The sequence below is a fragment of the Rhipicephalus microplus genome, chromosome X, assembly GCF_043290135.1.
Source record: "Rhipicephalus microplus isolate Deutch F79 chromosome X, USDA_Rmic, whole genome shotgun sequence".
NCBI classification, from domain to species: Eukaryota; Metazoa; Arthropoda; class Arachnida; order Ixodida; family Ixodidae; genus Rhipicephalus; species Rhipicephalus microplus.
The window spans coordinates 210,605,247-210,628,444 of record NC_134710.1 but is presented as its reverse complement, the minus strand read 5'-3'; the positions used below and the strand labels follow the sequence as shown (position 1 = coordinate 210,628,444).

The window sequence follows — 23,198 nt, the reverse complement described above, 5'->3', positions numbered from 1 at the left end:
TTCGTGAAAAGGAATAACCTTGGCTGTTTTGCATTCCTCCAGGATTTCGTCAATTTTCAATAATTGTTATATAATATCAGTAAGAACATTGACATTCATTCTGCGTTGCTTTCAAAAATGCATTGGGTATATTGTCCGGACAAGAGGATTTTTCAGCGCCAGTTTCAAGTAATAGGCGAAAATTCCCAATTTAGTTAGGATTAAGTAGTCTGGTTGTCCTGTGTTACTTATATGACAACTGAGGTCGAGTTTTTTTACCGTTGTCTTGTTTAAATGCTTGAACAAAGTAAGCAACGAACTTCGTAGTTTGGTATATATAAATACTTTGGCGACTATATTAAAAAAACACAGCCAAATTTTCACTTAGCGAAGTTTAGATATACCTAAGTAAATTGCCGATTTTGCCGACTTGTTTATGTTCAGGTTGAAGTATATTCGCTTTTTCACCGTCAGATACGACCCAATATGGACGCGTTTGTAGCAGGATAAGGAGGAGAGGCTGAGGAAAAGAAAAGAGGCAACTTCTGCAGGCCTACTTGGGGGGCACGGCTCAACGCCTGTAGGGGGATGGAGAGAGGGTGTTATAGACGTAGGAGAGTGAGAAAAAAAAAAGAGGGATGACGTCCGCGACGGACAGCCCCAGTGTTCCCAAGGAAGCGAAGAACAACCTTGAAGACCTGGATGTGTTGCCATGTAGGGAACTGGAGGTCCCTCTGGGTAGCCGCTTATTAAAGAGAGGTGTGACGTGGGGGAGGGGCTACGCTTTCATTACAATCATAATCACGTTTATTATCAGTGGCACCTCATTTCAAAACGAGGTGGTGACAACTATTCACCTAGTCAGTAGGATTTAATCATCTTTTTTTTTGCATCTACCACAGTCGCTAACACTGTTCTTTTCGTTTTTTGTATTATATTGTCATTTCCCTATTTTACGGTCACTTTTCCAGCTGCTTTTCTTCACATGAAAGTGTTGTACTTTTTGAAGAACAGGCTTAGCTTTCTACTTACTTTTTTTCTTTTATATTTAGTCCATTGTTTTGTCGTTGTGCTACCATGCATTCCAAGCTTACTTTTCAACCAACAAATAAATTTCACAGTAGCGCCGAAACATTTGCATTATAATCGAACTTGAATGAATGAAGCAGCGTGATCCTGTCCGACGGAAGGACTTCCTGGTTGATGCGTCACGGCAATGCAGGAAGTGGCCATCTTGGCGGCAGCGGGCTGTGACCACCGCGCACCGATTCAGCGGCTGTCGCGCTTCAACGGAGCAAGCGAAGCGCCGCCGGAGAGCAGCGCCCACTGCAGATCAGCGCCGCACAAGCGATCCGATGATCGGAAAGGACGCACGAGCTGGACTTCTGCTTCGACGACGCTCGTTTTAACACTTGCCCCCGGTGAGTGAATAGCATTCCCGTCTTGACTGGTGTGAGCTCCAGACCAAAAATGCAATGCCGTGCAAGGGCAATAACTGTCTGTAAGGTTTTATATGTAACAAGTGGGAATTGTTAAAACAAGGCATGTTAGCTTACTATACGACTCATCCCAGTACATAGAGTAGGGTGGGGTAAATTGCGACAAAAAAATTGGAAATAGTAAATATTGATTATTTCACTCCTTACAGTTAAACATCAATGCAGAAACTTTCTTTTAGGTATGTGCTAGATAAATATTGCCATGTTGCCACCATTCAAAACATTGTTTTAAAAATAAACAAAATGCTCCAGATGCCTCATTTTGCCTCAACCTGTGGGGCAAAACGAGACAGTGTGAAAAATAAAAATTAATTCCTGTAGTTTTTGCAGTAAAAATACTTGAAGATCACTGTGGTACCTTAGACATTCTCAAGGAGCCCAGTCGTTGGACTACACGCCTTGAATCTAGACAGAACGCGGTGTTGTGTTGCTCGGAAACTCCTTGCAGATCAAACACCGCCAGTCTTTATTTGTGCTAATGTTGTGTTTTGTTGAACGCTTGCACCGCATTGGAACAACTGGAGGCCAGAGATGTTTTCACGTATCTTATTCACCTTGCCGTTTTGATGCAGAACTGCAAAGGCGTTTCATGGTGTTTAACCTCGTCCATCGGGCTTTGTGAGGCAATGAATATAAAACTGTGCAAGATTCAAATTTTCTAGCGCTTGTTTTTTTTTTTTTTTTTAGTTAGGGTATCGGAGAAACCTTGTGAAAACTCATTACGAAAACTTGTTTGCGAATGACTTCACCTGGAGATTCTGCCATTTTTTATGCGCCTCTTGAAGGCATCCTTGGAAGTACAAAAAAAAAAAAAAAAAAAAAACTCGATGCAGCGCGAATGGAGGGATTCATGTCCCGAATGGCAATCACTGCTTTTTCATGTCGCTTTGCCCTCAGTAAGCTCTATGTGATATTCTCTTGTATGTCCGAACCCTCCTAAACAAATAAATTTAATAGATAATAAGTGTAAGCTAATGGCTCTATTAATAATTCACTCTCTAAGGCAATTAAATTCCTTTTTTGTCGCGTTTTGCCCCTCTCACATGCCGGAACTCACGAAAATTCCCGCTTTGTCCCCGGACACCAAACGAACTAAACTTTTCATGTGTAGCTCGTAGACTGAAGTAACAAAATAAACATTTGCGTTGCTGTACTGATGCAGGAGTAGCTTCATGCATGGATCCGAAAATTTGGCCGAGAAGAATTTCGCCCCTTTTTGACGGGTCACGAACACACTTACATCAGCCACGTAGTTTTTCTCGCGTGAATGCTGTGAGCAATCATCAACTTTTACACACGAAAAAGTAGACAAATACCATCTCTTATCGCTGTAAAATATAAACAAAGAAAAGTAATTATTACATTGGCGACAAAGGCCAGCAAAGTCAAGATGTCACGTTTTGACTCCGTGTCTCACTTTACCGCACCCGACCCATACGTATTGTACAATAACAATAGTGGTGGTGAAATGGTAATCACCGATTAATACTGCGGGGGTGCGAAAGGTGGCACAGACGAATACAATATATATATATATATATATATATATATATATATATATATATATATATATATATATATATATATATATATATATATATATATATATATATATATATATATATATATATATATATATATATATATATATATATATATATGTGTGTGTGTGTGTGTGTGTGTGTGTGTGTCCTAAATATACAACAGTTATTGATATTGTTAATTAGTTCAATGTCATTCTAACTGTGGCACAGTATTTTTGCCTCAGCGTAGAGTTCTTCGTGAGAGGAAGACAGAGAGCTGACATAAGATTTTTGCAAAAAAATAAAAAAAACTTTATTGTCTAAAAAATAAGCCCGGTATGCATGTGTACGTACGTCCATATGAGGACTGGATGGTACTTTTTAAGGCGATTCACTGCAGCAATAATTAAGCTCGCAGCTGCTGTGTCCTCCTTGTAACATAGTGTTTGTGTGCAGTGTATCATGTTGTATCCTGTTGATCCACTCTCTTGGTCGAGGACATTTCTATTTCAACTGGTTACTAAGTGCGTTAACTGGTGTGCTACTTTTGCGGTCCGGATTTTAGCACAAAGCGACATATATGTATAGCCAGTGGTACGTCACGTTGCAAACCAAACTTGCTCAGGAATCCTTAGGAAATGGTGAAAAACAACCATTATGTCTCAGCGTTGGCGCACATTTACCTGCGCATTATGAGCATCTTTCACCCAACGGCGCGTTTACGCGTCTTCGGTAAAGAGCGCAAGTGTCTTCGGTTGGTGGGCAAATTTCAGGGATGATCTGATTTGATTTCGTGGGTGATCAAATTTGTGGGATGTATATGAAACTAGTTTTGAAACACAAATTGCTTTAAACTGTTTGATTTGCCTTACACAAATTCTGAAGGGCCATTGCACACGGTAGATGGCAGCCATTTGCAACGTTTTGTCGACAGCTAGTACTTGAAGCATATGTGCGTGCCATAGCCAATATATGGTGTGGAAATCGCACAGCTACTCCTCAAGAAATCATCTGGGAAGGATGTTTCAACGTGAAACCTGGGGAGGAGGCGATGCGTGGAACGCTTTGAGAGAAATTTCTTTATGAGTCACCATATAGTTTCTTCTGCTTCCATGCGTGACTGGTTTCAGTTCCCCAACGGCATGTGGGGAAGGGTATTTTCACTCCGCTAACGTCGTCGGTGGTTTGTTAGGCTTTACTGCTGCATGCCTTCTTTTGAGTAGTGGGATTTACTCGTGGTGGTCGACGCATGCCCAATTTTATGATGAACCGTGACCACATGACACACCGGGACGACAGGAGGCGCTCCTACAGAAAGCCGCAATGTCTCGATTGTGAAACGGGGATGTCGGGGGGATGCAATCTCTCTACTTACATTCACTGGCTGTCTAAATGAGATATTAGAACAACTAGATTGGGAAGAAATCAGAATGAAGGTTAACGAAGATCTTACCAACTGACGTTTTGCAGACGACGTCGCACTGTTCAGCAATGACGGCGACGAATGACAGAAAATGACGGAAGAATTAAACAGAAAAAGCGCTCTCAACTCCTGGTCGGTATCTCATCACTCAAGCGGAAACCGTACTACCATCGTATTTTGCCAGCTCTGGCATATGGGGCAGAAACCTGGAAAATGAACAAATGAAGCCCAATGAAATGCAATATGATTGATAAACGTAACGCAGAGGTGAAAAGACAGCAGGGTGGACAGGAGAGCAAACAGGGTTAGCCGATATTTTCTTGGAAATTGAAAAGGGAAAAAAAAATGGGCCTGCGCAGGTCACGTCGGGAGAACAGACAACAGATAGGAAGTTGGAACGTCGGAAGGGACACCAAGAGACGGGAAGCGCGATCGTGGACGCTACAAGGCAGAAACGTATACCCAGAAATTTTTTCGGGGGGGGGGGGGGGGGTTAGGGGCATAGACGTATCAGCCGGGAGGGGGGCAAGCGGGGCACAAGCCCCCCACTGAGAAAAGTTGGAGGGGGCTAAGCCTTCCCACTTTCGACAGTGGTCACTGTCGGCTGCACGCTGGTGAAAAACAAACAACCAAGGCGAAATTTTCATTCACCACTGTAATCACTCAATTATATTGTTACGAGGAAAAGTTACAATATAGTGATAATTTTCCGCCATTTCAGGAGTGACGATTTCCTTGAAGGCTCTTTGCAACGTTCTACGCCCTGTGCTGCAGCGCTGCAGAGAAGGTGCGGAAAAGGGGTCCTATGATACTACATCACTTGTTCATGTTTTTATTCTGCTGCAACTGGCCGATGCAGTTAAAGATGGGAACGAACAAACGTTTTATGGACCGGTCAAAGCATTTGCTCCTTTAGAAAAATCATTTTCTTTCATCGAAAAACATTACCATCACCGCTGCTTTTTCGAAGCTGCTGTGAGCACATGATTGCGACTAAACTTTCTAAATAATTTAGATTTTCCGTGTACTGGAAGCGTCAAGAAAGGTTTGCGCCTTAGTCTCCGATAAATCTTATCTGCCTTGCTTATGGCAACTTGAAGTGACGTTGGCATGCCTGCAAAGTGGCGACGAATAAAGCAGTGGACTCAAGCTCAGCGGGATGCTATGTAGATAGAAATGCTCAATATACCTTTGGTTCCTTAAGGATTGCTTCATATTTAAAAACTGAATTCTTTGTGAGCCGTCTTCAGTCAATTAAAATTTTCATTGTATGATAAAACATTTGCTGTTGAGGAGGCCGCCATCAACTGAATTCGTGCGGAAAGTTCTGAGGTAACCGTAATGCATCAACATCGTCACGTGTAATATTACTACATGCATGACAAACATATATGTGTTGTTCTAGTGCACGCTGCTTAAAACTAACTCACTTTTTTGCGCTATTGAACAAGTGCTGTGCGTGTAAAAAAAAATCACAGGAATGTGCGAGTGCCGCGTCGAAGAAGTTTTCTCTCTCTTAATGCATATATATATATATATATATATATATATATATATATATATATATATATATATATATATATATATATATATATATATATATATATATATATATATATATATATATATATACTTATTTGACGTAAGCATGTGGGAGGTAGTGTCAAAGCATTGAAGAGGAAACTTTGGATAGGCAAAAGTCGGATGTATGCACTAAGGGACAAAGAAGGCAAAATAACTACCAATATGGATAGGATAGTTAAAATAGCGGAGGAGTTTTACAGAGATCTGTACAGTAGCCGAGACAACCACGACCTTAATACTATAAGAATTAGCAGTAACCCAGATTACACCCCACTAGTAATGATAGAAGAAGTCAGAAAAGCTTTGGAGAGCATGCAAAGGGGCAAAGCTGCTGGTGAGGATCAGGTAACATCAGATCTGCTGAAAGATGGAGGACAGATTGTGTTAGAAAAACTAGCCACCCTGTTTACGAGGTGTCTCCTGACGGGAAGAGTACCAGAGTCTTGGAAGAACGCTAACATCATCTTAATACATAAGAAAGGAGATGACAAGGACTTGAAGAATTACAGGCCGATCAGCTTGCTCGCTGTAGTATACAAGCTATTTACAAAGGTAATTGCTAACAGAGTAAAGAAAACATTAGAATTCAATCAACCAAAGGAACAAGCAGGATTTCGAACAGGCTACTCAACAATTGACCACATTCATACTATCAATCAGGTAATAGAGAAATGCTCAGAGTATAACCAACCACTATACATAGCCTTCATAGATTACGAGAAGGCGTTTGATTCAGTAGAAATATCAGCCGTCATGCAAACACTGCGGAATCAGGGCGTAGATGAAGTATATATAAACATTCTGGAAGAAATCTACAGGGGATCAACTGCTACCATAGTGCTTCATAAAGAAAGCAACAGAATACCAATCAAGAAGGGTGTAAGGCAGGGGGACACAATTCCCCCAATGCTATGTACCGCGTGCTTACAGGAGGTTTTCAGAAGCCTAGAATGAGAACAGTTAGGGATAAGAGTCAATGGAGAATACCTTAGTAACCTGCGCTTCGCCGATGACATTGCATTGCTGAGTAACTCGGGGGACGAATTGCAACTCATGATTACGGAGTTAGACAAGGAGAGCAGAAAGGTGGGTCTTAAAATTAATCTGCAGAAAACGAAAGTAATGTACAACAACCTCGGCAAGAAGCAGCGCTTCGAGATAGGTAATAGTGCACTTGAAGTTGTAAAAGATTATGTCTACTTAGGGCAGGTAATAACCGCAGAGCCGAACCACGAGATTGAAGTAACTAGAAGAATAAGAATGGGGTGGAGCACATTCGGCAAGCACTCTTAAATTATGACAGGTAGATTGCCACTATCCCTCAAGAGGAAGGTATATAACAGCTGTATCTTGCCGGTACTTAGCTACGGAGCAGAAACCTGGAGACTTACAAAGAGGGTTCAGCTTAAATTGAGGACGACGCAGCGAGCAATGGAAAGAAAAATGGTAGGTGTAACCTTAAGAGACAAGAAGAGAGCAGAGTGGATTAGGGAACAAACGGGGGTTAAGGAAAACATAGCTGAAATCAAGAAGAAGAAATGGACATGGGCAGGGCATGTAGCGCGTAGACAGGATAACCGCTGGTCATTAAGGGTAACTGACTGGATTCCCAGAGAAGGGAAGCGGGTTAGGGGGAGACAGAAGGTTAGGTGGGCAGATGAGATTAAGAAGTTTGCGGGTATAAATTGGCAGCAGCAAGCACAGCACCGGGTTAACTGGCGGAACATGGGAGAGGCCTTTATCCTGCAGTGGACGTAGTCAGGCTGATGATGATGATGATATATATACTGGCTGTGACGAAAGCGGTAGCTTTGCCTCACCCCCCCCCCCCCCCCACTCCCACTCGGAATGAGTTGGTACGCCACTGTGAAGGGGTAGCCCTTTATAATGGTCATTTTCCACTCTGTATGCCATGGTGAAACAAATTTCGGGGGAGGGGTGGCATGGGTCCGGTGTGCCGCGCCCTTGCTACGCCCCTCGTACAAGGTATTGTGCCTCACCCGTATTCCACGGGGTCTTCGTCCTTCGGACGGCGACGGATGCAGAAAATCTTGCAATTTTCCACCTCGCCGGATTTTTTTTTCACGAGTTGTCGTTGGGAGAGCCCTTCCCAGCAGATGAGAGCAAAATTCCAGAATCGGCGACACACTCGACCGTCTGGTGGCTTAGAAAGGGATATTTGCAATTATAGCTGCTTTGAGAAGGTGATCGCCTCTGCGCTGCTTTGTTCATCAAGGTGAACCGTACAATAAGCCAAGCGTGTGGGATCCGTCTTGCCCCGCCGCGGTGGTCTAGTGGCTAAGGTACTCGGCTGCTGACCCGCAGGGCGCGGGTTCGTATCCCGGCTGCGGCGGCTGCATTTCCGATGGAGGCGGAAATGTTGTAGGCCCGTGTGCTCAGATTTGGGTGCACGTTAAAGAACCCCAGGTGGTCTAAATTTCCGGAGCCCTCCACTACGGCGTCTCTCATAATCATATAGTGGTTTTGGGACGTTAAACCCCACAAATCAATCAATGGGATCCGTCTTCGGGAACGTTTCCCACACTTCGCCGCCTGCCCGGCGCCGCAGCCACATCTATGAGTCAACACTGCAAGTGGGACGCTACGTCATGGCACTGTGTCGTATATTTGCATTGTGTCTCGTGTTGCGCTCTCCCTCGCCGTGGAGCGAACTGTGTGTGCCTCTACCTTAAGCCCTGGGTTGGGGAGGAGGAGGTCTTTGACCCTCCAACTTTGGGGTCGGAAATTAAGACTACCTTCTCACTGGACTGTTCTCAACTACATTGTTTTCTCCTGCAGGGAATTTTAGGAAGACCCGAGTTTTAAGACGCGAGTGCTGAGACGCTCGAAAAATGCGACCATCATTCAGATAGCCTGCTACTTTCGTCATGCAAAGCACTGGTAAATTAACGTTTTTTTTTGCTATTATATCCTGCTTTCCTGCTCGTCCTCTCCCTGAGATGGCTCCGGTCCGGACACGTTCCCCCAATGTCGCAACAAGGGTGAGGCGGAGCGACGATATTAAGAAGTTGGAGTCGTACAGTGGAATCAGCTTGGACAGAACAGGGTGGGTTGAAGAATATTGGAAGCTATAGTCTTGCTTCAAAATCAGTGCAGAAGTGACAAGGGACGAAAAAGGGAGCAGAGACAAGAACTGTCTGCCAACTGAGGATTTATTGAAAAAGACTCACATATATAAAGGCCACATCACATACCCGATCACGTGAGCGCACACGAAAAATCGCCTAACTATCGTCAAACAGGTTTAACAGAAAGCACTAATCAGACATGAAGAAGTACATAATAAATAAATGCACAAAAATGCAGAGGCAAACAAACATATCACTGCTGAAGACCGTGGTCAATGCTGTCAAGAAAAGCCAGCTCTTTTGCAGTCAAGGCAACCAAGGGCTTCCTAACACAATTATGCTATCTATCTATCTATCTATCTATCTATCTATCTATCTATCTATCTATCTATCTATCTATCTATCTATCTATCTATCTATCTATCTATCTATCTATCTATCTATCTATCTATCTATCCATCTATCTATCTATCCATCTATATCTATCTATCTATCTATCTATCTATCTATCTATCTATCTATCTATCTATCTATCTATCTATCTATCTATCTATCTATCTATCTATCTATCTATCTATCTATCTATCTATCTATCCATCTATCTAGCCGCCTACGAGCCGTTTTCGTATTGGTATCAATACGAAAATTGGTATGGCATAACATGACCGCACGACGAGCATAAGTGAGAAGTCATAACATGAAATCACGACATGTATGTCATGAATGTCATGATTTACATCTCATGGTCTTTCTGCTCTTGTGTTGGTTTTGTTCACCTGACACGTTGCAAAACTGGTATGATATGACATGACTGCATGGCAAACACAAGTGAGAGACCCCACCATGGAAATTATGACCTGCGTGTCATGTACGTCACGACTACACGCCACGCTCACGGTGTGCTCGGGGTCGTTTCGCTATTTTCACATATACCAAATTTGCTATTACGTTACGTGAATGGATGACGAAGGTCTATGACTGGTGCAAGCATGATAATCATAAGATGCGTGTCATGTAAAAACATGACTATATGATACGCTCATGATGCGCTCGCGGTCGTTGTTAAAAACAGTGGACATAGGGTGCAGGGGAAGAAGAGAAAGAGGACGGATGCGCGTGGCACGTGAGGTGGTTCTTGGATCTGCGTCGCAATAAACGGACTTTGAGACGCTCCGCTCTTCATCTCCAGGCGTATTAGTCCTTTGAAACCGGTTTTCTACGAAAGAAGTCTTCGGATTTTACAGCTGTTTGACTAGCTTCACATATACCGAATTTGGTATTACGTGACGCGAACGGAAGAACGAGGTAAACGACACGCCCAAACATGCTAATCATGACATGCGTGGAAATGTAAAACATGGCAAATGCTACACTCATGGCGCCATCGCGGCCGTTTTGCTAGCTCCACACATGCCGAATTTGGTATCACGTGGCGTTAATAGATGACGAAAGTAAATGACACGCCCAAACATGAAAATCATAACATGGAAGTAATGTACGGCTTAGTTTACCTCCGCCTGGAAACGTTGTGCTGATTTTCAAGTGACATATCAACCTTCCTCATTCGTGCTTCGCAGATCATCGATTCCCTCTGTACGTGAGATCTGCCAATTTTTTTCTTCCATTTTTTTATTTTCTCTCCTTGTATTTCGCGCTTGCTTCTTCTTTTTTTTTGTATACGTGGTTTTGCCTGCGTTGCGCCGAGCACAGAACTTTGTGTGTGCGTATGTGTGATGGTGATGAGTGATTATCATCAAGGGGCTCGAAGAACAAAAGAAAGAATATATCTCCTTGGCGCGAGCACGCACTCAATGTGCTACACATGGAGCGTTACGCCTACCAACGACTATCACATATTGCAGCATGTGATAGCCTGGCCCCATTAAATAGCTCTGCAATTAAAAAAAGCAATCGTTGCTCAACTTGAACTTATGTGCACTATAAATACCCCAAGATAGTCAAAAGTAATCCGAAGAGTCTCCCACGACACGGTCACTATTGTGACGGGTTTCAACCGCGGAGCAGTTCAAGGGTGGCAAAACTACAGTTGGCGTCACGCACAAAGCTGGGCGGGTGTATGTCGCGTGCGAATTAGAAAGCGGGTATGTCCAAAGAAGTTCCTATTGCACATCATAGTGATGCGTAGTATATTATAGCTAAGCGGTGGGAAAAATAATTGAGGGTTAATTGGAGTGGTGTGAAGGTGAGGATGAAAGAAACGAGGGGAGAGTCTAAAACAGGGTTCTCAAGCAGGTCGGTTGCAGGGAACCCTGCTAAGCTCCGTTAAGTGCCAACCCCCCACCCTCTGCAGCCACTGTTTTTTGAAGCATGTTTCATTCGGCTCACGCCTCATTCATGCGCTATAAGTTCAAACGCAAGGGTTATGAGAAATGTGTTCACTGTCATGCAACTGAACTCACTTTCCTTGCACCAGCGAATTGATGCGAGGCTCAGTAAAACTCGGCACCAGGCACATGTTGACTGATGGTTTAAGCCGATTCCTGTGCTTATTTTGCCCCGCCGCGGTGGTCTAGTGGCTCAGGTACTCGGCTGCTGACCCGTAGGTCGCGGGTTCGAATCCCGGCTGCGGCGGCTGCATTTCCGATGGAGGCGGAAATGTTGTAGGCCCGTGTACTCAGATTTGGGTGCACGTTAAAGAACCCCAGGTGGTCGAAATTTCCGGAGCCCTCCACTACGGCGTCTCTCATAATCAAATGGTGGTTTTGGGACGTTAAACCCCACAAATCAATCAATCAATCCTGTGCTTATTTTTCAGAAATGCTTGTGAGCAAGCATTCTCGATACTAACCTATTTCATTGCAAATAGCTGCGCCATGTCCACTGCCTTATCTTCTAAGCCTATCTTCAAAGAAGATAAATGTGCATGGGGGTAATATAAGGCTTCCGAGAATCAAGGGCGATAGCTTAACCGCACCGCCCGTTTTCAGAGCCTGGTTGGCTATGAGCAGCTGGCGGAATTCATTGCGCAGTTCGCGCGTTTCTGTTACGCACTGAAATGTGCTTACTGATACTCGGGCGTGAGTAATAGAGGTTCTTTAGAACTACCGCATCTAGGTTTCACCGTCTACGTGACTTGGCGAGTGAAGAGCCGGGGAAAATTTATCAGCGTAGCCTTGTGTATACAGCGAGTGCATGACAAAGGCAAGTGCGAGCGAAGGGAACCGATGATACGGCACGGAAGAAGACAAGGGGGAGAGCATGGCATAGCCATGTATAATATAGATACAGCGAGGTGGTTGGAAAGGGAAGCGGGCCTCGTCGCGGTGTTCTAGTGGCTAAGGTATTCGGCTGCTGACCCGTAGGAAGCGGGATTGAAGCGGCTGTATTGCCGATGGAGGCAGAAATGTTGTAGGCCCCTGTGCTCAGATTTGGGTGCACGTTAAATAGTACCAGGTGGTCAAAATTTCCGAAGCCCTCCACTACGGCGTCTCTCATAATCATATGGTGGTTTTGGGACGTTAAACCTCACATTGAATCAAATCGAGGAAAGCGAGGATGAGGAGGAAAATAGGGCCACCAGCTCTGCTGTTTCTTCTGTCTTCTATTGCGTATCTGCCCCGGTACTTTCGGCGTGTAAACCCTCATTAGTAAGTCTCAGCATATTTCAGCCAGCACGTCACAGGGGTACGGATACGAGAATTTGCAGCTGTCGTTTTTTCATGTCGAATGAGAGGTCGAACCCTGCAGAGCCTAAAGGAAAAGTACTGGTAAGCGCGAGTGCTTTCTCAAAATTTAATTGCTTGTTTTAAAGGCTATATATTTTAGGTTCACACTGTACCCTGACGTGACGACATGGCATGAGCTTCCCGCTACGTGCTCGAGCAAGATATCGCAACGTTTCCTCGGCCGTTGTTGACTCCGCTATAACTATACTTACTGTGTGATGGTGGCGCACAGGAGGCTATTTTGTAAGTTTTTAGTGCCTGACGTCATCACAAATTGTCCTAATGATGTGTTAAGTCACTAGAGTATACGCTAGCGTCGATGTCAGTAGCTGCGCCATACGAAAATCGGCTTTAACGTCATAACAAAATGTCAGAGTTTCTTTGGTTTCACGCTTGTTCACAGCAAAGGCTCTCGCATAATCTGATTCAAGTCCCTATAGGACAGTTCATCTGCCGACAGCCAAAATAGGTACATACGTCCGACAAGAAACCTTGCACCAACACCCTGGGAAAAAGGCACCGTGAAGCAGGCCAGAAGATGAAAGTGTCTACAAACCGCACCTGAGGCAATAAATTACCCGCTCTGATCCGGCAACGTCAACTCTGAAGCCACACTTATGCGCGTCATGAGAGGCAGCAGTCGCAGATAACCCGCAACCTCCTGTACCTGTATATGACCAGGCAGGACGCGTACATACATAAAGTTCCTCAGAGCACGTCAGAACAGCCATGAACCACGCAACCTTGTTTCTTATATACATTGGTAAGAATGAATTGGTAGTCGATAAGGAGACAAGTGTGACATTATAGCGTCCTTCATGGTTTAACTGCCCAGCGTTTCCAGTAAAGAACGCAGTTAACGGGAATGATTTTTTTCTTTCATGGTCTTAGTGGTTGATGACGTTAATCCTTCGTCTCATAAATTTGCGAACGCGCATCAATTTGCATGCAATTTTGAGTCAGTACTTTTTTAAACAGAACTCGCATGATCATATAACAGCTCAACACTATATATACATTTGCATACATGTGCCTGCAATTTGCCGTTTCAACTTTTTCAGGTACTTGGTGCAAGGGTAGAAACATAATAACGAGCTTAGGCCAAGCAGACTGGACGCATACTCGTCCTGAAAACCTCACCGCAAGCCCGAGGGAGGAAGTTGCTTCGCTCAATCGTACCGATGCACGCAAGGCTGGTGCTCAACTGTCCTGTGGTGTTTCCAACAACAGAGCTGGCTCATCTCTTCACATAAGTCAATTGGTTGTAGATTCCCCGTCTACCACAGCCATTCAGGAGAGAGCCAATTCTATCACGGCAACCCTCTCATCGGGTGAATGGTCACCAGCGAAGAACGAACCTGGAACGTCACACCCGGCCTCAAGCCACGCTAGCGGCACGTCGTCGCACGACACAGGCGAGCAGTACAGCCTCCCGGAGAATCCACCAAGGATCAGCGCAGCGCTAAGTGCGAACGTCTCGACAACCACCTCAAGCCTCAGAACGCACTCGGTGGCTGCCTCGGAAGTAACTCAATGTGCTGAAGACGTGACTGTCCAGTCACTGTCCCCAAGTATGACCCTGTCCCGCTCAAGCGAAGTCCTCAATTACACAAACACAACGACTACAAAGTTTCCGAATGTGCCCATGGCCGGGCATGAAGCAAGCCTGGAGAACAGCTCAACTTCACTCATGTCCAACGAATTTGGAACGAGTAAGACTGACTCCCTTACCAGTAATGTACTTGCATCGACGAAAGACGCAGCAACGTCTACCTCTGCTGATGCTCCTCGAACCCGCAGAAACAAGGGAGCTATATTCGCCACTGTCATCGGCGCCACTGTGCTGCTCATGGGCATCATTGTCATGGGATTATGGTTCTACAATGTTCGGTAAGCTCGGTTACGTCATCTCCAAAACACACGTGGTTGAGCTTTGAAATCTGTACTAATGCTGTCCTTGAAGTCATATTTTCACACCAACTTATGTTCTTTATGCATTCATATAGCTCAGTTAAACCATTGGATACACGTCTCGTAATGTAAATAATAAATTTTTGAACATTACTCACCAAACTCGTTTTTTGGTAATTGTTATTTTTTGAACTTTTTTATAAAAACGAAGCGGGATGAAGCAAGTTGTGTATGGTTCATTCCACGCCACTGTCCCAGCCTCCCAAAACTCAATTTGCATAAGAAAATCAGAAAATCACACATGTCTAGGTGTTAATATAGGCACACAGAGAAAACGAAAAATACAAAGTAATCTGTTTTATGGAGAGTTAGACAAAATTAATTGATGGATTTTATCGATAATCGTCTTTTGTAGAAAAAATTCTGAATAGCCTATATACAATTTACTCCATTTCACCTAGGCTCTGAGGAACGAAAAACAGACAGCTGCCACAAGTAACTACTCTACAGTGAAAACACGATGCTCGAAAAACACAAAAATCAATTGTTGAAAGAATTGGCCAAACGGTCAATTTATAGAGAATTTCCTTTTCGTACCTTGTTCTCCACTGTTTCGTGAATTTCAACTGGTGGTCGCGTGAGCAAAAAATATTGCTGCTCAATCTATATTGAGAAAATACCGTACAACTGATGCATATATAGACGTGTAACTTTCTCAGCTCTTTTCAGAGAAAGCGATGTTTGGCCAGCGCCCCGGTTGGGACAGTTGACGTGGAATGACTCATATGCGTCCCACAATTTATCTTATATCTGTCGTGACTGAAGAAAACGAAGAATTGTAAAAGCAATGGCAGTTGCACGGAACTCAAGACTATCGCGTTTGAAATGTGTTGTTACTGAACCGAGTATTCTTAGTTTGTGTGCAGAAAAGGGGCGTTCAACATTCGCAGGAGTTGATGGGACATATATACGGTTCTGAAAGTAGCAGTAGCAATGATCCGGTAAGTGCTCTCTGAAATTGCAGAATTCATGTTCGCGGGTCTTTGACAGTCATTTCAGTGCCGAAAAGTGGACATTTTTGCCTCAGACAGATCTAATTTTCGAACTATACAAGCAGCATACTCGTTTAGAATTGTGGAGAATCCTTCCTGAGGATTCTCCAAAGGGCTATTGACGCCGAAATTTTCCGTTGTAGTTTTTCTGTGTGAACGGAAAGGCCAAGAATTCGGGAGTCATAGAAATTGGCAAGCGTGAATGCACCCTATAAACATGATCGCGATGTGTTTTTAAAAGCCAGTTTCGGTTCCTACTGCACCCTGATGTCACAACACAGCATGCTATTCTCGTCACATGCTCGGGCAAGATGTCAGGATGAACTGCAGTTCCATGCCGTGGCTTCATTGGTGACATACACACTGCCATTTTGAATGCCTTGGTGACGCTATAGCGGCCATATTGGAAGCTTTGGTGCTTGACGTCATCACAAGACTGCTGCATGAAGTCACCAGAATGAGTAATGTAGTTTAACGTCAAGCTGGCGCCGATATCAGTAGGTGCGTCATGTGAAAAATTGCTTTAATATAAAAAACATCAGAGCTTATACACGGAGTAAATGATTATGAGTGAGGTGAAGCGTCCATCTATCCGTCCGTCTATCCATTAATGCGTCCGTCCTTCCGCGCGTGTGTCCATCTGACCTTCCGTCCGCGCGTCCGTCTTTCTGTCTGTATGTATGTATGTATGTATGTATGTATGTATGTATGTATGTATGTATGTATGTATGTATGTATGTATGTATGTATGTATGTATGTATGTATGTATGTATGTATGTATGTATGTATGTATGTATGTATGTATGTATGTATGTATGTATGTATGTATGTATGTATGTATGTATGTATGTATGTATGCATGTATGTATGTATGTCTGTCTGGCGACGAGCACGAGCAGGCGCGCCCCTCCGCGAACGCTGCTCTGCTTCGTCCATACCCCACCAACCATCCGACACGTGCGGTGACGATCCTGGAAACTGAGAGAGGCACTCGTTTCCCGCGCATCCAGGCACATCCCGCACAGCAGCCAACCGGAGAGTAGCGGTACAACGCCATCTAGAATATCCTCACTCAACTGCAGTTTGTATGTACTTCTATGAGACAGCACCATCTATTATACTGTTCAGGAGATACTGCTGGTTACGCTTCACTCGGGACAACGTTAGACGAAGAGGAGCTTCGTTCCTTAAAGATTAAATATATTATATTAATATGAGCATTTGCTCAGCTTCATACTTGCTCAGAGCCATCTCTGCGTACAGCATATTTCTATGGCACACCTCCGAAAAATGTAGTCAGTACGTCGATCTTCGGAACCTCCCTTTCGTAGAGAGACCTAGAATTCTACCTTCCACTGCCGCGTCACTCTGGACCTCTTCAAAAGCGGTGTCAGCCGTCCCTGGTCTGGCAATCCACTGGAGCGTGCGAAGCACTGCGTTTCCATGGAATGTATTCATACGCTTTCGATTTCTGCGAATTCATTTTCTTATGGGGCGCTGAATTTTGTCTTAAATGATGTAGTATAAATAGGCAATGAGTCTGTGAGACGCCCTGAAGCGTTTTGATCTGCTCGGTGTCAAATGTGATAATATGCGACGGGGCAAAGGTGTCGCAAGTGGTTGGTGTCGTATGTTTTCGGCACTTTTTCTGTTGGCAAAACGTAAGAATATTTCGACCCATTCCAGGAGGGCAAGTGGTGGCACTCTTTGAGGGTAGAATGGATTTTTTCTTGGACTGTATTATCAGGTTTGTTTTTGCACTCGCGTTTTGTTTATGCTGTCACTGCGACTACCACCCGTACATGCGATCGTGCGTGAGCGTGCAATGGCGATTTCGTGGCGCTGACGGCATTTGCTTGTTGCTCACAAGCTGCTGTCTATCTGTTCTTCGAATTTTATTACACCTTATTACTCGATCGTTCACTGCTTCTGGGTGCGGACAAAATTAGTACTTGTCACAGAGAGCTGCTGGCACACCAAAATCTATGCTTATATTTACAAGCCAGCACGCTTATTTTTTTATTTTTTTTATAGTCGTGATATTTGGATGGATTGCGGTGGCGGTATAGTGAAAACAGTTAGTTTCTTCTGCCGATGAGGAACCACCCCACCCGGGTTTGGGCCTCTGATCGGCATAAGAGCCGTTTTTGTGTTTATTTTTTTTAATAACTATGTCTACTAGTTGTATAACTTTCGCGAAATATTGGTTGTAGTTCACAAAGCTAAGCAGCGAAATTGACAGTTAAAGAAACACTGAACCACCGATGCCAACTATCGCCACAGATAAATGCGCAGTGGTGGCGTTTACACGCAAACCAACGTCTTTTTACCCAATGTGCGTCGACGACCAATGAATTGTGTATAGGAGCAGTCATAGATTCCTAGACGTCATCATTGTGACATAAAATAACCTAAAGTCTACGTGTAGCATACCTTAAAGAGGTCCTGCAAAACTTTTTGAACATGGTCAGAAATCACTGCCAATTGGTAGCAGGGGCTCCCGAGAACACGCGAGCTAAATATTATAGCACAGCACGTGGCCTGTAATTCACAATAAGTTATCAAAGTCTGCTAAAATTGCTTTCTCCTCTCTCGACAAATGACGGAAGACACTGAAAAATCACTCGTAGAAGGCCATCTATCACCCATTGGCTGATTTGAACATGGTGCGCTTGGTCGTTACAGAGATCACCACGGGAGGTTACGACTTGTCCACGCGAGCGCGCACGCGCGATCTCACTGAAAAAGCCGCATATTCGAGAGAAAAAAAAAAACAATGCTCAAGATCACGAGGCGCGCGTGACCTATTTTATTTGACCCTGCTGTCCCTCTCCGCTAAGCTACCAGCGCTTTCGGGGGGATGAGAGAGAGAGAGATGCGATTGCAGCGTGCGACAAATCTTTTGTAACTCCGCTCGCACTGGACGGACTCTTAAAGTTTTTGCGGCGTTAAATTTGTCAGCTAATAAATTTATTTAGTGAAGCCAATCCATGGTTAATTGAAAAAGTGGTCCAGGGCCCTTTAAGAAATTCTCTTTGGCATTGAGAATGTATTGAAGTTCGTTGCCGGAAAATCATGGGGCCCCTCCATGCACTCAGTGCTGCAGCTTTATACAGCCGTATTTCTCGGACTGCTGCGGTACAGCCTTCTTGCCCTATCCACCACGTGCAAAACTAACATCCGTTCACTACAGAGCGTACAAGCACAAGCACTTCGGACATGTCTTGGCCTTCCGAGATGTTCATCGACAGTTGCAACTATCGCTATCGCTCAAGAACAGCCGGCCACAACGTATATCATTGTCGAGACACTGAGATCACACATTCGGCATTTATCATGGCTTCCGTCGCATCATTTAGCGAGTTTGAAAGTGCGCAGGCCCCATGCTTTGTTCTGTGGGTTTGTGACGAAACACCAGGACATATTACCACCTGGCGATGCGCCCTGCGATGCGTGTGGCATCTGCGTTGTGCAGTCTTCATCAGGCTAATGTGCGCTTATCGGTTCCTGGAATCGTTAGGAAGACACGCATGTCACCGCGCTAGACCTGAAGCAATTGACTTTGCGTCTGTTGGACGAAGCACACTTTCATTAACACTGATGTTCTAGCAGTTCTACAGGAGCAGTGGTTGTTCCATGCGGTAATGTATCGCTACCAATAAAAGTTTTCTCACACCACGACGTCGACAGCAGTAGAGCTCGCAGCGCTTCAAGGTGCAGTCAAGCACACTCTTCAGCAGCATCCTAATTGATGGGCCATCTTTTACGACTCCAGGTCAGCCTTACACACTCTACGGCTCGCTTTGCGGCATGGATTACTCAATCAGTATGTCAGATAAGACACGACTACCACCAAGCGCTCGAGGAAGGTCATGATATTGTATTTCAATGGTTGCCGAGTCATTGCGGAATTGTCGGCAATGACCGCGCAGATGAAGCTCCCGATCAGCTCATGACCAAGACTTGATTGATTTGATTGATATGTGGGGTTTAACGTCCTAAAACGACCATATGATTATGAGAGACGCCGTAGTGGAGGGCTCCGGAAATTTCGACGACCCGGGGTTCTTTCTTTAACGTGCACCCAAATCTGAGCACACGGGCCTACAACGTTTCCGTCTCCATGGAAAATGCAGCCGCCGCAGCCGGGATCCGAACCCGCGACCTGCGGGCCAGCAGCCGAGTACCTTAGCCACTAGACCATCGCGGCGGGGTCATGAACAAGACCTGCGGTTGCCCATACCACTCTTGAGAACGGACGTTGCATGCATAGCGACTACAATCCCTTGCTCGCCGTATAGCTCTCCTACAGTAGAATTGGGGGGGGGGGGGGAGGGGGCAGGAAGGGGAGAAAGAGTGCTAGCACCCCCTGTGAAGTTGTTTGCGCCTCGTGGCGCGTGTGCCTCGCGCAGAAGCCGCATTCGGAAGTTACAACTATCAAGCGGTAGGTGGCGTTGTTCTCGCGAGCGTTTATCACCACCGTCAGCATCATGGTTAGAACGGTGGCACCGGCAGTTACGCCTGTCGGAAAGCCTTGGTGGCGGCACGGGAGAGGTAGCGGGTCTCTTCTGCGTGTGGTGGTTGGCATGAGCGATTGGCTCTTGCGGCGGTCCTCGGTAGACGGCACCGTGGGTCGTCTGCTGTGGGCCCTCGTGGTGAGTCAAGCGTTGGCAACGCCGCCTTGTGTTTGTCATGTTGAGTGTGGGGTTTCGATGTGGAGAGCGCCACGCTCTTGGAGTGAACGTACACGGCAAATGCGGTCGAAATGAACCAGAACAATACAAATTTATTCAACTACTTTTAGATCGATGGTATCGTAATGCCGAATTATTATAGATCAACTGTGGTCAACACGCTAACAACCTTACACACTACTACACAATTCAAAACTATCACAAACACAAGAACACACACAAGGTGGATTCGTCAATGCCTGACTCACCACGAGGGCCCCCGGCAGACGACCCACATCGCGGCGGTTGGCGCGAACAGTTGTCTCTCGCGTGGGCCCGCGCAGTACGGCGCCGCGGGTCGTACCCATCTCTCTCTCTCCTCTTGGCATCCACCTCCCAGCGGAGTTAACACCCCCATGGCGCATGCGCGTCCCCTGCCACTCTCTTACCTCTCCTACGCTCCCCCTTTTTCACCACCAACGCCGATGCAGGCAGCGTCTGTTAGTGCGTTTCTAGATTTAAACAACCGACTGTTTGCGCTGCACAACCGCTCACTGGCCACCCCATATATATAGGCACTGCATTTTGGTTGATTGATTTATTGATTAATATATTGAGCTTAACGTCCCAAAACCACCATATAATTATGAGAGACACCGTAGTAGAGGGCTCCAGAAATTTTGACCACCTGGGGTTCTTTGACGGGTGCATTTTGACCACCTGGGGTTCTTAGACGTGCACCAAATCTGAGCACACGGGCCTACAGCATTTCCGCCTCCATCGGAAATGCAGCCGCCGCGGCCAGGGTTCCCTCCCATGACCTTCGGGTCAGCAGCCCAGTACCTTAGCAACTATACCACCGCAGCGGGGCAGGCACTGAATCTTGACGTGCATGGTAGGGCCGATATGATATTTCTCCTTTCCGTTGTTGAACAGTGAAAGTTCGCAGCGTGTGCATCAACTAAAATTGGACTGCGCGTCTCTAGGTCCAATCGGAGCCCTCTGTCTCCCATTGCCAATTAGCAGCGATTGGCCTGTTCCCGTAGCAAGCACCGACCCATCACTTCGGGCTTTGCGCCTCCTCAGGTTTCTTCCCTGCGTAACGCCACCGCCAGTGTAAGCGTTAGCGCCCGCTGCTTCGCATCTATAATTGAATCTTTTTAGCGGGAGATTCTGTCATATTTATATACACCATTTACCGCTGGCGGTATGACAATCTCGGGGAAATGTCAGTGTGTTATCACATTTTTCAGCGAAATGACGTGAAGAGCACGCTCGGTTGCCCTGCGGTGCATGGTCGCGCGCGCGTGTTTATCTAGAGGTCGAGGAAAATAATACGTTTTATGCTTTCACCGGAAGAATTCCGTGGTATTACGAGGCGCACGAAGGTCTCTTCGCTTGCTGCACTTTCTCCGTTTGAGAAAAGAACGCGCTTTTCAAACACAGCCAAGTAACAGCTGTGATAGTTATTTCTTGCTCATCGTGTGTATACCTGTGCGTATACGTTTCGTGCGCTCTTTGAGTTTGAGCAGCACGTTTAGTATTGAGCTGTGAATGTTCATAGCTCGTATCGGCTTGTGTGTGTTCTTTTTGTACATTCTTTCGCCTTGAGCAGCGTGCTGCACGTTGAGACCTGGTTGCCGCTCTTCGCATGACATTCCCATTAATCGTCATCGCATTCATCGCTTCGCTTTTGCGGCGAAACTGTGACTCTTTCAATCCCAGCCACTGGGAGGTTTCGATTAAAGAATAACAATACAGATAATTAGGTGCGTGTTGGGGAATCGCAACATTTATATGTAACTCTTATTCGAACATCAATTCTGTTCTTTTTCTAGGTGGAAGCTGAACCGAGATCGTCCCGTTCTGAGGCAAGCTGCTGCTCCGGACACTACGCCGATCCCTTTCAGCATCGTCTACTACCAGAACGATGGCGTTCAAATTGCGGGATTGCGCCGAAACTGATGGGCGTGCGGTGAACGAAAACTTTGCAAGGAAGCTTCCCAGCTATATATAATGCCCGAAGTTGCGGTGCAGAGAGTTTGGGGATTTGTTATCGAGTTCTTCGCAGCGCCTGGAAGAAGCTTCCCGTCTTGCGCCAGGACCTAGAGATAAAAACCTCTGGCATATATTTACTCTAAAAAATCAAGTCTTTCGGGAGTGTTTTTGCCACACAACAATAATTGTCATCTATACTTCGGGTACTTTCCTCGAGCTATCACTAGGATTCCTGTAGTGCACAGTCGCGAACGGCCCGTGCATTACAAGTGTGACATATGATTCCTGACAGAGAAGTGGCTGCAGCGCCGGATGTTCAAGAAAGAAAACGCGAGCTTATCAGATAACGATTATTGTTGTGTAGCAGAACTGCTCCCCGAATACTCTATGTTTTTCCTAGATTGATTTTGCTGTTGAACACGAAGACGGGGTTCGGCACCACCACCGTATCTCACTGGGTAGGGAATGCGAAAGCACTATTGTATTGTGCATCATTTCCACATTAAAGAGCTCCATACAATCAAAACTCAAAACGTAAAGTTCCGGAATTATTATTATTATTATTATTATTATTATTATTATTATTATTATTATTATTATTATTATTATTATTATTATTATTATTATTATTATTATTATTATTATTATTATTATTATTATTATTATTATTATTACCTCAGTTACCCTTGAACAATACTGCACACTAGTGACATTAAAGACATTATGACCATTTCATGTGAGTAATTTAAAGGATTTCTGCTACTCTCGCTGCTGATCGAT

The 23,198-nt window shown here is 45.1% G+C and overlaps 1 protein-coding gene across 1 annotated transcript; it reads left to right on the top strand.

The window, feature by feature from the left end:
- The first annotated feature begins 931 nt into the window (after positions 1 to 931).
- On the top strand, positions 932 to 22,958 carry LOC119183552 (uncharacterized). Its single transcript, XM_037433728.2, has 3 exons — positions 932 to 1,400; positions 13,845 to 14,673; positions 22,259 to 22,958. Exons 1-3 carry the CDS (start codon positions 1,196 to 1,198, stop codon positions 22,383 to 22,385), a joined length of 1,161 nt encoding a protein of 386 aa, XP_037289625.2. The 5' UTR covers positions 932 to 1,195; the 3' UTR covers positions 22,386 to 22,958.
- The last annotated feature ends 240 nt before the right edge of the window (positions 22,959 to 23,198 follow it).